The 13,503-nt window shown below is 38.4% G+C and overlaps 1 protein-coding gene across 8 annotated transcripts in view; it reads right to left on the bottom strand.

Moving 5' to 3' along the window:
- The window catches only part of KIF21A (kinesin family member 21A), a 94,079-nt gene that overhangs the window by 15,163 nt on the left and 65,413 nt on the right, over positions 1–13,503 (bottom strand). For 4 of the 8 annotated variants that reach the window (XM_086746739.1, XM_086746762.1, XM_086746755.1 and 1 more), the window contains 7 exons: positions 12,358–12,459; positions 11,032–11,197; positions 10,498–10,518; positions 6,920–6,980; positions 6,647–6,701; positions 5,083–5,300; positions 946–1,056 (listed from right to left, as the gene is read on the bottom strand). In XM_086746739.1, the coding sequence (XP_086602865.1) occupies positions 946–1,056; positions 5,083–5,300; positions 6,647–6,701; positions 6,920–6,980; positions 10,498–10,518; positions 11,032–11,197; positions 12,358–12,459 (734 nt within the window). Of the gene's footprint in view, positions 1–215; positions 345–945; positions 1,057–5,082; positions 5,301–6,646; positions 6,702–6,919; positions 6,981–10,497; positions 10,519–11,031; positions 11,198–12,357; positions 12,460–13,503 lie in introns of all 8 variants that reach the window. The other 4 variants (XM_086746748.1, XM_086746776.1, XM_086746769.1 and 1 more) reach the window with 2 other exon arrangements.

Below are 13,503 nucleotides of genomic sequence, written 5' to 3'. Positions count from 1 at the left end.
AAAAAAAGGAAACAAGGTTCAGCAGGAAATTGCTTTTCTTGAATTTTTACAATGATTCCATGGAAGTTTAAAATATCTTCTTTGAAAACTACATTTAAACATGAGAAATGTCTCCTCCTGTCTTGCAGGAGAAGGGCAAAATATCTACCAGATACTACACTGAGTGCACTTTGCAATTCCCTGGTTGGGGGCTGAGGCTTCCCTCTGTGACTTACTTATCCTGCTGAACTGATGTGTTTCCCTGAGAAACAGTAAGACGACTAAAAACATTCATTTCATTACGGGGTCGGCTTGGTGGGGAAGTAGGAGGTGACAGACTAGCCTCTGGGGCTCCAGAATCTGAGCTACAAGAAAAAAAGAACATCTTCTTTAACAGGTTACGAATGGTTAGAGAAGTTAAATGCAACATGCCTCAAATGTTAGATGCTCTTTTCTTAAAGCAAATAAATAAAATTATAATGCTAGCTACACGTTTCCCAGAGAAGGTAATAAACTTAAGACTACAAACTGCTGCAGAGTGCAAGGTGGCACAACATTCAAAGTTTACGTGCTGACAGTGAAATCTCCAGACGGAAAACACACAAACGTAAAATGAAGAAATTGTTGCAAAACTGCAGTTTCTTAGAGAAATTGATTACTTCCATTTAAAAAAAAAAAACTCAAACAAACAAAAAACCTCAAACAGACAAACAAAAATAGCACATTTGCAAACGCTCCAAAGGACATTTTCTCAGGGCTCCGCTCCTGACTTATTTTGTACAGAAAAATACTCTAGAAAACAAAAAAAAAAACCCCACATACAGAAGTCGAGCAGTGAATAACTTCACTGCCAACAATGAAAACTGTCCTAGGATTAAAGAAATAGAAAAATACAGATTTATTTTTCAAGAAAATATACCCAAGGTTTAATTTATTTCAGAGAAAATACATTTAAAGGAATCTTACAATTTTTGTTCTTTTGCCTTTGTCTTTTCCATTGTTTTCTCATAGGCTTTTCTCTTTGCTAAAGGTGAAGGCTCAGGTATCTTCCTCTCTGACAGAGATGGCTGTCTAGAACTAAAGCAAGAAGAATTATTACCTTACTTTAAGGTCCTTTACAAACTTGCTTTTCTTACATTAGCTGTCATTCTCCCACTCAGAATTCAAGTTTCAGAATGTGCTTAATCTATTATAGTCTCTCTTGAATCTACAGACTTTAAATTTGTTCTTACATTTTAATATAAATATACACCAAGTTTATTAACTTTCACAGTTCATCAACATAAGAATATGTAAAGGAGATCTACTAATTCAATAATAAAAGACAGACTAAAAGAAATACAGTGGAGTATGCATCTCAAATTAAGACCAGAGAAGATGGAAGGTCTGACTAAGATGTAAAATTTCAGATTCCACAACTTTCTTTTACAATAGACCACTTACAGACATGAAGAACTGAGAAATCATGATGATTCTTACATACGAATTAAATTTTGTATTAACATATTCGTGTTTCAATATCAAATTCAAAATTATGAAGTGAGAAAAAGTATTTCGCATTGACAACCTTACTATTATAACATCGCTTCTCTTTGTTCCCCCTTCCCTTCTTCCCTGCTTTCCATTCCTCCTTTGTCTCTCTAGTTCTTGCTCTGAAATTCCAGTTCACAGTCACTGTGGTCTTTCTCCCAACCTTTTACTCCACATTTAAAATAGTGAATAGATCAAGAGTGCAATATTACTGCTCACACCCAAATGTCATCATTTCACCACAATCACGTAAAGAAAAAAAAAAAAACCCAAGGGATTCATTCTGGATGGTCTCCACTCTTCTGAACTCCCCTTTCTCACTAGCTGGGCAATCAGAAAGGCAACATTTAGTTTGGTTTACACTTCTTTTCATGTGTTTAGAAGTTGTTTCTACAAATATAAGGACCAGAAACAGTAAAAGAGAGAAAGCAGATTCTGAAAGCGCTTTTGTGCTTATTAAGCAGCCAAAGTTCAGTTGGCAGGCCACCTGCGTGACATAGCTACTAGCATCTGGTCTCAGAGCTCTACATGCGCTGGATCTACATAGCTCAACTTCTCTACATGAGAAAATCTCCATCAGTTTCCCTTAAGAGGAAGTCTGCACTCTAGTAAATTCATCCGGGGACTAGCATGCAGAATAACATGATTTACCAAGGAGAGTACAACAAAGAACAGCTACTTAACTCAAGTAGCTGAGACTGACTGTCTCAAGTCATCACACGCTGAACACAAGCTCTAATTGGAAGGCGAAGGTCACACACCTAGTGCCAAGAGTTGTGTGCAGACCCTAGATTTCCCCCCAGGGTCTTCAAGAGCCAGGAAAAGAAGGACAAGTGACAATCTGTCTGGTTTTGCACTAAAGTCTAGCAGTTAAAGTACACAAAAAGAATGGGAAGGTGGGTTCAATTCCCTCCTCAAGGCCAGAGAACCCATTTGTCTGCAGGCCTCCCTTACTGCTAGCTATACTCTCCAAAGGACATCAAAAGAGGTGGAACAGGACACACTCCTTCCCTCTCTTTATTCTGGAGCAGTATGCATTTAGGAATACAAATGCTCTGGGGTGACAGGCAAATCCTATGACCAGCCTGATAGGTAGATCTTTCAGCAAGGATGACAAACTTGGGTTGTAGTCTCCACTGCCATGGCTGCCTACATGTCAACTGTGCAGCTACTAAATTAAATAAACCACACCAGAAACTGGAACCTAAGTTGTTCTGCCCGACACCAGCATCCTGCATACTCAGACATGGAGCCAGCTCCCTCTTGCTCACTCTCCGCCTGCCCCTTGAGTCTTCCATCTTTGACTCCACAGCAGCACATCCTCAGAAGAAGGTGTGATCACATTATGAATTCTTTCTGAAAGCCTGGAAATCCAGGTATTATAAAAATGCAGCAGTCTTGCTGGAATGAACTTTGTAAGTATAGATGTAAGAAAAACAGGTTCACGGCATCATTGACCTAATGAAAATGGGCAAGACACACACTTAATTACAGGTTTCCAGTGCCCTTCAAGATTTTCCAGGGTATCAGACATCTGAAGAGAGCTGGCACAAGACCTACAGTAGACCACTCTGCTCTGAAGAGGCCTGCTGTAGATGAGTTGAGGATATCAAACGACAACAGCACTAGCTCTTTTTGTAAACAGAATTCCAACCAAACTGTTGACCATGGGCATTTAGGTGCCTATCTGAATCACCACAGAGCTATGAAAACTGAGTAGTTTTCAGAGTGGAGCAGTTTGGACGTATGCAGACACCTAAATTTGCACCTAAGCAGATAATTAAGTTCTGTTGCTTCCAGAGAATGTGTATTTTGGATCACTGTTACTGCCTCTACATCCCTGAATGCCACCTAAATACGTGGCGCAAGGGAGATAATGTTTATTGCAGATAGGACCACACTCTGCTCCAGAAGAACATATTTTATTACAAGATACAATGGCACTACAGGCCCATACAGGAGGGACAACCTTTCTTCAAGAATGACCAGTATCCACCAAAAATAGCAATACTGTGTAAAGTATACTGAGTTCTAGTTCTGAAAACGGATCTCAGTTACAGTGAGGAAGTCCCTGCAGACCGACTGTGGGAATTTTTGATTGCTTATCTACTAAAACATGATCAATAAACCAAAATACATGTATGCTGATGAACATGATGCTGATTGAACTGATTCACTGACAGTGTGTAACTCCAATGCTCACAGAATACAGTTTTGGGAAAATTCTGTTTTGCCTCGTTGCTGGCTCACTTTTATAAATGGATACATTCTAGAAGATGGAGTGAGGCAAAAGTTGGTATTACCTGAGTCTCGGATGCCAGGTCAAAACACTTGATGTTTTAAATCTTGAAGCTTCAAAACTCTCTAGTGATCTCACACTAACTGCCAAAACAAGTGGGTTTCTGCACCTGTCCTCACCCCCAAGAGCATTCTTTCCAAGCAGATTCTACTTGTAAAACGCACTGAAGCCATCAGCATTGGTTAATAATCGCTGTCAGCAGTGTTTTACTGCTCATGACTGCCACCTCAAGCACATGCTAGAAATACACGGTAAAAATAATACGAATTGCAAGTGTACATTAGATGGAGAGTGCTGTAAAAATATTATGTAAATAGGACAGATGGATAGTGAAAGATGCACCATTCCAGAATCTGTAACATGAACAGCTATGGGACACAGTTTTTTCATATCACTGAATGCAGCAAGCACATTCAGTTTACACGAGTTTGTGCCACATAGGAGCTAGTACCTAAAAAGCCAAGAAAAGGGTCTCTAGCTGTGAATGACTAATAACCAACAGTGATATTGGTAGATATAAAGAGAACAGCAAGAGCAAGGGGAAAAAAAAAACCAAAACAGAGTGCATGTAAGAGACCTGCTGGCCTCAAAGTAAAAAGACAAAAATAGTATTTTCATTTCTATCTGGCATCGAGCAATATTTTCAGTTAGTGAAACTGTTCTGCACCTAAGTGCAACTTGCAAATACAAAGGATTTTTGAGGATTCATAATATCCAACATATTTATTTAAACTTTACACTTGCATACTCTATTATCGTACAGACTTCTTCATTTTAAGCATGGTCCACAAGAGGACTCACAAAGATTTTACCTAATAGTTAGGACCATACAGAAATACTATTTCTACCTTATATAAAGTTTTTGGTTGTGTTTTAGGGGTTTGGGGGTGGGTTTTTTTAATCTCTCTGCTGTTCTAAGCAGATTCTCACTATCTCTCTAGAATGTGCATTTCCCATAGCGCTAATAAACCAAAGTATCCAAGGTACTAGATGGGTTTTTCCCACTACTTAGAAACAAGGCTAGAGTAATTTTACTGTGACAAAGCAACTCAACAGAACTTGTATCTTCAGTAAGAAACATGTTACTTACAGCAGTGCATTTATACCTTCTAGAGTGGTGATGGTAGAAAAGAAGGAGGAGCTTTGTCAGTATTATTTAGTAAGCTTCAACTACATCAACCTCCTTTGTAAAGTTAAAATAAGAGATTATAAGAAACTGGCAACATGCAATTTTTAAAAGCAAAAGATAATTAGTACAGCATGGCCAAACTTACATGCTGCCTATCTTAGAAGGTAAGCCAGATGGTGGGGGAATAAACTCTCTGTCCCTAGCAGAAGTATCATTTGTGTCAGCAGCCACCCCACTTTCTTGGGTTTCTGTGACTGGTGCAAGAGGGCCAGCCAAAGTGGAGTCTGCAGCACTAATGTCAGATACTGAATCACTGCTGTCTGCATATAGCAATTCCATCTGGGTAGTGGTCCTCCGGCGCGCCTGCAGACAAATAAAAAAACAAGTTGTGACTTAAACATTTTGTGGTATGTGTCAGAAGTGCTACATTTAAGCTTATCACTAGCATCCCCCCCAGTTCACTTCACAACTATCTTTGGAAACTAAACCAAGGAGCTGACCTCTACTCTTTGGCAATTATTTCGGAGGAGGCAAGTAAAATTCAACAGCATGAAACATTGACTTGACAACTGGTTTCCAACGATCTCCTTTCAATCAGCTACAAGTGCCTGTCAATACTACAGGAGTAAAATATTATTCTCCTAAGGTTTATCCAAATGAAACATCAGAGGGGAATAAAGCAAAGTGTGAATTTAAATAGCTACATTTATATTAGCATGACTTCTTACACCGGTCCTTCTTCTGATATAAAAACACTACTTCTTACTTAGTTCACATCACTTCAAAAGTACTTTAAGGCAGCATGAATTAACATTTGCTCAGCAATTCAACAATTTAAAAACAACAGAAAACCTCACAAACAAGCCAACCTTTATGCAACACAGTCATAAAAACCTGATCATACATGTTGGGTTTGATGATTCTGTGAAATTAAGATCTACTCCTCAGGGAAAGAAAGGCCACTGGGGAAGATGAAGGGCCAGTCTGAACGGAGCCATTACAAGTACGACATCTTTATTTTATGTCAACATTTTCAGATCAAACTCACTCAGTTTACCTGCCCAAAGAGCTGCACACCAATGAACGCTAGCAATAATGCAATCAACCTAGACATATTCTTCCAAAGCCAACTGCAGTTAGAAGAGTGGAGGCAAAGCTTCTGTTTACTTTGCAAACTTGGTTTATGCTCCTGTGAGCACAGAAGCAAAATCGCAATCAGTGCGCATGTTTCCAGTTCCCACTGCCATTAATATTAAACTGCAGCTAGCCTAGATATATAATCCAATGCCAACTGTAATTAAGAGCCTGGAGGTCAACTTCTATTTATTTTATAAACTTTCTTTACATTTCTGTGACCACAGAAGCAAATCACAAACAATAAGCATGTTCACAGTTCCCACTGGCATTAAAGTGCAGCCTAACTAATACTAAACTGCAAATCTACTCCAGTTTGGAGTGCTAGTAATTGAAAGAATGTATCTCTTTCTGAAACTGTAAAAATTCAACACAAAATATTGAAAAAGTACATTTTTATCATTGCTTCTCAGAAAGGAATATCAGACAAAAGCATATTACATACAAGTCACATGAACAGTAGGTCAGTTCACCTTTTGCACGTTTTCGCTGATTAATGCCTCTACAGCAAAGCAAGAGCATTCTCCAGAAAGTACCATTAAAGTATCAATTATTATTATCAGTGTACAGCCTACCTTGCTTTTGGGTTTGACTTCACCACAAAGCTTCAAAAGATCTGAAGATAATGAACTGGAAGAAAAATTGTATCACAATTAGAAAGAAAACAGTTGTCTTTTTTGCAATGTGTATCGTTACTTGAATCTTCTTTCTGCTGAAATGGTGAGCAAAGTGGAATGAAACAGTGTCAGAGGTATCTGTTAATGGATACATGATGCATAACAAAAAGAGGAAATGACAGTAATTTTTCGAGAACCAGATCCAGTTACCAGTTAACAAAGATAGCTCACCTTCCTTCTGTCCCAGGACTATGCAATGGGGCATCCTCATCAGTACTATCTTCCAAATTTTCTAGAAAATTTCCCAAAAGAATAATGTTAGTCTGTCCATCTGCAAGAGGACACACAGATTTTAAGCACTATGTAAAACAGCTCAGACAATGCTGAATGTGGATGAATAGCATACAAAAGGCAGGGATTTTCAAAATATCTTGACTATTTGCTAGCCAATTCCCATTGAATTTTCCTGCTGCCTCTAAGGTTTTTTTTTTCATACAATCTAAATAAACCATACACCTAGGCATACTGTGCCAAATGTGGTCCTGTATTTATTGTAGCAGAGCAACAGGGATGACAGAAAACCAGAAATAAATTGTAGAAGGAAATCTGGAAGAAAAAAAGATAAAGGAAATTAACTGCAAGACATGGAAAAGAGAGGTTGTAAATCAATGGACAGTAAGGATGTCTCTTCCTCCTCTTTTTTGGTAATCTTCTTGCTCTAAGACAGAATCAGCCTGGTTATAATGAAAAAAACTTCTGTATTTTTAACTAGCTAGCGAGCTGAGGCTCAGGCTCAGCTTGTACGGTACGGCACCATTTGGGCTAACAAGAAGCAAGGACTTTATTAGCATTTAATACTTCCTAAAAAGAGAGATTAATTATATTGAAGTTAATTGTAAAATGAAGCATTTCAGTAGAAATGCTCCTGATGTAAAATGGGTACAGAAACCTGTCCACAAAAGACAAAACCAGCATGCACATCACACACTAAGACTATCAAACATCAGATTAACATGTCTGCATGCAAACGATGCAAAACTTTAAGCTGAGACAACCAGTCCAGGGCATAAACACAATCAACTCCAAACAGCTGGGAAACAAAATCCCCTAACTTGCACATTATTCTAATAATACATTTTAAGCATAGTTTAAAGACATTGCTTGCAGGAATGTATTACCTATGTCCCTTATTTTTTAACATACTCAAGAAATTTTAAGGGTTAAATAGCTTTCCAACAACATTCCAGTACATCTCTTTTTTATTAGTAGAGATGCTTTGTTATTTAATTTTTGCCAGAAAGCAGATACTATTTATAATGCACAGAACCAATATATTTCATACTCATAATAAAATAGGTTGGTCCATGAACATGTAGCATCGGTAAAACAAAAGCTGGGTTTTTTAAAATATAAGATTCATATTAGGGTCATACTACTTCATCCCCTTCTCAAAGAACTTGCAATCAGCTTTTACAGGCAACCAAGCAGAAAGTGTGGGACAGCCACAAAAGATGGGATTTTATTTGTAGGGTCACACTCGTGTGACCTGACATGTATTGGTGTTTTTCTCCAGTTTGGCTGGAGTTCAGCACAGGAAGACTGCAGGAAGCCCCCAGGTAGAAAACAGCACACAGAATCAACAAAAAGAAATGAGAAGAGGCAGAAAAGCAAGATTCTGAAGTCTTGAGTGAGAAGAGATGTAGGGAGCAATAAAGTTAGTAAAGGCAGCACTGCTTGCAAAGAGCAGCTGAGGTGACTGCTAATAAACAAATGATTGAAGAACAGTGAACAGATTTTCTGATTACTTGTTTTCATCCTCATGCAGAGGCAACTGGACTGTACCAGTACAATGCAGCACACCAGCACAGTTCATCCAGAGGAAATGACGTTTGATCAGCCCCCAAAATCTGCACAATACATGGCTGTGAGTCACATCCATGAACATCCAGATGTCACAGGTGGGAAGGAAAAGCAGCTCCCACAGTTTTTCAGAAAGGAGTCACTCCAGCAACACTCAGGACTCAACTTCATGGTCATTTTAACTCTTTACAAGAGCAGATGGGATAGCGAATGGCAGCTGGTTCACCCACACACAAGGCAGGTGTGCATTCAAAACCCATCCTGAGGGTCAAACTCTGAGCCTGTGATGTGCTTTGCTGCAGACTGAACCCTTTTCTTAAGTCTATGCTTGAATGTAGATGCACAACTGCACTGGGGAATGCCCAAACTTCTTCAAGACGTGTATTCAAATGGCTAAGAATTTTTGAAGATATCAGAGCTGAAAGCAGGCATCAAGGGAACAGTTCACAAGCACCCTGGAAGTGCAATCCCTCTGTTTGGGATGGGGCTGGCTGGGTACTGCCACTGAGCTGTCAGCCTGGTGAAATTGGTCTCAGGATCTGCAGCCACCCACACTTCCACCTCTGGGAATCATGTCAAGTTACCAGGGAGCTCCTGCAACCAACAGAACCCCTGCTGACCAGCTGGCAGTCCTAGCCTCAAAGCCTCGCTACAAAGGTGTCTCAGTTCTCTGGAGCTCAAAAGGTTTAGCCACGAGTGATCTACAAAACACAGACTATCACCAGTTTGGATTTCAGCATGGACTGAGGTTAGTACAGCGTATTCCGCCAAGATACACCCACAGTGAAGTTTCCTTCCTACAAAGTGTTAGCATAGTCCTGAGTGGCTTCAGTGTTTTAAAAGCCTCAGTTCATGCCTGCAAAGTGTTAAAAAGCTTCTTTAATGACATACACACTACAAAAATTTTCACAATAGAGCTACAGTTCCAATGCACTTCACAAGTGTCTTTTCACTGCACCAGATGCTGTTAAATAAGTAAAAGCCTGTCCAGAGCTAAAGAAAATGCCATGCTAACTTCCTGACTGGAGAAGCATTGCTCTCACTCCAACAGGGGGAGCACACGCATGCACACACATTAAGGGTCTGTTTTAGATACACTGTGATATTAATTACCAGTGATGTTCCTCAGTAAATACTGCCTGTATGCAGCAAGATGCCCTGACACAGATCTTCAGGTGTCACCTGTCAGAAAGCTGGCAAAGTTCTCACGAGCTTACACCAGATGGTGATCTATACACTTTCAGGCAGTCTTGTGCTTTTGAAATATTTCAAATCCCTATGCAAACTAGCACAGGACAGCATAATGGGATTAGAAGTAACATAAGACAATACAAAAGCAATTGTTACTGACATCAGGAATATTTTTTTCAAGTTTCAAACATAGCCAAATTTGTGGCTAGGAGCAAACGAGGGGAGAAAATAAGCATAATTTATTTGGGAATAATTTAAAAGCAACAATAACAAAAAGACTCATCTCCTCAAAATCAGTGAAGTCAGTAACTAAACCCAAGTGAAAAAGTGAGATACAATCTCCATTCTGTAAAATATTTACATTACAAAATAAGCTATCTGCAAAAGGTTTAGTGACCTGCATGTTAATTACTTTTTTTTCAGATCTAAAAAGATGTGCAGGATTTGTCACAACTACAGCAGTCGTATACCACTAAACAGCTTTATGTAATCTCAACAGATGATAGGTTCGTAAGCAGTAAGACATAAATTTGAAATACAGTTCTGCTTACTGTGTTCACTTCCCATCTAGCAAATCTAACTAACATGAGGGCTACAGGTGGTTTCAGAGAGGAAAAAATGTTCTGTAAGGTCATGATAATGAGTACATTTATAGAACAGTTCATGCACACAAATTCTAAGATGCACCAGTTAGTGAACATGAATGAATTAGTAACTCATGCAGCTGTACAGTACACAGAAAAGCTAAACATACTTACCCAGTGGTATGCTATCTAGGTCTGTGTAAATAACAGCAACAAGGAAACAAAAGCAACACTCCAATCAAAACATATCCATTTGTAAAAAGAAATAAAACAAAAGTACTCAAATATATTCTAAATTTTTCCTACTGTCATCTCATGAGAAGTAGAATAGATGCCGTAACAGACATATGATGCCACTTTCAAAATCACTAACATATGGTTGATTGAACAGGATTGCATATTTAGAATTCCACATTCAGAAGTCAAAATCATACCAAATTGCATGTATATGGTCTTTATAGAAATAACAAACAGATTATTTGAATTTTAGAAGTCTCAATAAAAAAACTTCTGTGTTTCCTACATTTCTCTGCCTAGGGGATATACTTTCAAATTACACACATGCACATCAATTGTGAAATAGAGTTTAAGATGTTAAAATACAGCATCTATTCAGAAAAGAAATAGCCTAGAATGCCCAGTACAGCATGCATGAGAGGCAAACATGACATGCAGCTGACTATTCAGAATACAAGATGACAAAATTACCTTGCAAAGCATGACCCAGCAAAGCATCAAGTTCAGGATTTAACTCAGCCTTTTCTTTTAGCATATGAAACAGCAGTTGATTTTGAGTAGCACTAGTGATTTCTGTCTGCTTAAGGCGTCCCTCAAGAACTTTAATCTGAGCTTCTTTCTGAGCTGCTTGGAGACCCTAACAGAGAAGAAAGAAAGAAAAAGATGACAAATGCTTTAACACAACTCTTTTGTTACAAAAGAATTGCCAAATTTTTTTTAAAAACCATTAACACAAGCAACATGTACATTGTAACCTTCCTCTCACATCCTAAAGATCAGGTGTCAAACAAAGGCCTCTCTGAATTTAAGAGTAGCAAGCATTTGAAAAATCAACATCTGCATTTTTCACAAATAAGTACTTTTTAAAAAAAATTATTATCTATGATACTCTATAATGAGCAACAGCAAAAAAACCCCACCCAACTCCAGAATCATAATCTTTCCCGCAGAATCACTCAGTGAATTTTCAGCTTCTGCTGAAATATCTCATGGCCTAACTTAAGAGAGAATCCATTCTAAAGGAATTTCCCTAGACCCATACATTAGGGTGAAATTAAAAGACTGAAATTTGCAAACCAATGTGATTGTGAGAATTTTCTTTTCCTTTTTTTTTTTCATTAAAGAACCACAAACTTTTCTTATTACCTGCATAGTGATGAAACAAGAATGAAAAAAAAAAAAACAGAATAGAAAATTGGTCAGTGGGCCTGACCCAAAGCCCACTTCAATAGCCCTGAAGTCTTTAATTTGAGGCAATGACACTGAGTATGGCCTCCAAACAGAAAGAAAAGCAGCAGCAAGAGCATATGATACATGTGTGCCAAATACTCATTTTGAAAATATCACTCACCAAGGCTTTCAGAAAAAGCCCCTACTGCTCTACTCAACAGTAGAAGTCTGACTAAAGCAAGCCATGCATCAATATATACCTTAAAACAATTTTTTTAAAGGCTCATATTTTTAAGGAAGTGGCTGAGCCAGTCTTCTAAAAAAAAGATCCAGAGCAGTCTTTAGGAGCTTGTTGAAAAACACAGAGAGAGATTTATTTGATTACGAAAAGGTAATGCTCTCGTAGGAACAACATGAGGTAATCAGTAGAGTGAAGCAGGCACTACTGGGAGTTGGAAAACAGGCAACAGGTTGAAGGGGACAATGGATCTCAAGGGCCTTCACACCTGAGAACCAGTGTTGACCAGCTTTGCTTTGCCTAATGCACATAAGTCAGTTTACGTCAGCACAGCTCTGCTCCTGGTACATGGCATAGTCCTGGCGCACACACTTCACTTCGTGCATTACCTTATTGATACCCATCGTGAGGAAGTGATCAAGCAGATATCGAGCTTCTGTCAAAGTGCAAGCATTAATCACTGCTGTTACATCCAAGGTCTCTCCTTCTTCCTACATGTGCAACAATAAAAATAGTCAGATTTTGAAAAATGTTTTGTGTTGTTGTGGGGGTTTTGTTTCTTTGTTTTTGTTTGGTTGTTTTAAATCATTACAGTAATCATAGAAAACAGAAACAGTGAAGATGCTGCAATATCACCTAATTCATCCCCTTGGTACCTTTAAATCATAGCTGAAAGATTTCTTTTCCAAACTATCCCCAAAACACTCTACAGTACAGGCTCTGCAGCCTTACCAGTCTCTTCCAGTGCTTCAGTTTCTTTCCTATTGGAAAGCTCTTATCAAGCTCTAACTCAGACTCCTCCTTTCTACAAGCTAAGCTATTCACAGTGGATGCAGAAATTAGTCCATTTCTTCAGTCTCTGCAGACTTCATGCATTTGAAGACTTCTCCCCCTAGTCTTTTCCTCATTTTTTCTTCCAATTATTCTCAGTCAGTATTAAGCACTCTGGTACCCTTAATAATTATGAAGCCTTTTGTGTTCACTACTTCTTTACTGGTAAAGTCTTGTGACCTTTGCCGTCCAAAAGTCAAGAAACCCCCACGTGAGCAACAAATATAGTAGAAACTGCCGGTGATGTAACAGATCAGCCCAAGGTGTGAGAGGAAGAACTCAAGCACGGCCATATAAAAATATTGGTAAGTCTTACAGTTCAGGCTGCATGCTACCATGTGACAAGAGATCTAGGATACTGTGTGTGGTGGATTCTTCCGCCTAGATCACATAAAGTATAATGTGCATCATAAGAGTTTTCACATTTGGATTTCACTGCTTTTGGTAATAATTCAAATTTCTATATGAATCATAATAGGCAATTTCCTTTTACTAAACTACTATTTGAAAAGTCAACTCTATAAACAAGCAACTTAGCCTGAAAAAGCTCTTTAGTTATAGAAAGCCACTGTTCCATAATTGAAAATACACTAAAATGCAAAATAAGGAATTTACATACATTCTCATTTACAAAAATATGTAATTCTATTTAAAGTATACAAAAACAATACAAGGGAGTGTAAGCATACCAACAGATACAGGAG

The sequence above is a fragment of the Chlamydotis macqueenii genome, chromosome 1, assembly GCF_036417535.1.
Source record: "Chlamydotis macqueenii isolate bChlMac1 chromosome 1, bChlMac1.mat, whole genome shotgun sequence".
Lineage (NCBI taxonomy): Eukaryota > Metazoa > Chordata > Aves > Otidiformes > Otididae > Chlamydotis > Chlamydotis macqueenii.
Note: the sequence above shows the minus strand (reverse complement) of the source record. Positions and strands in the feature narration are given on the sequence as shown.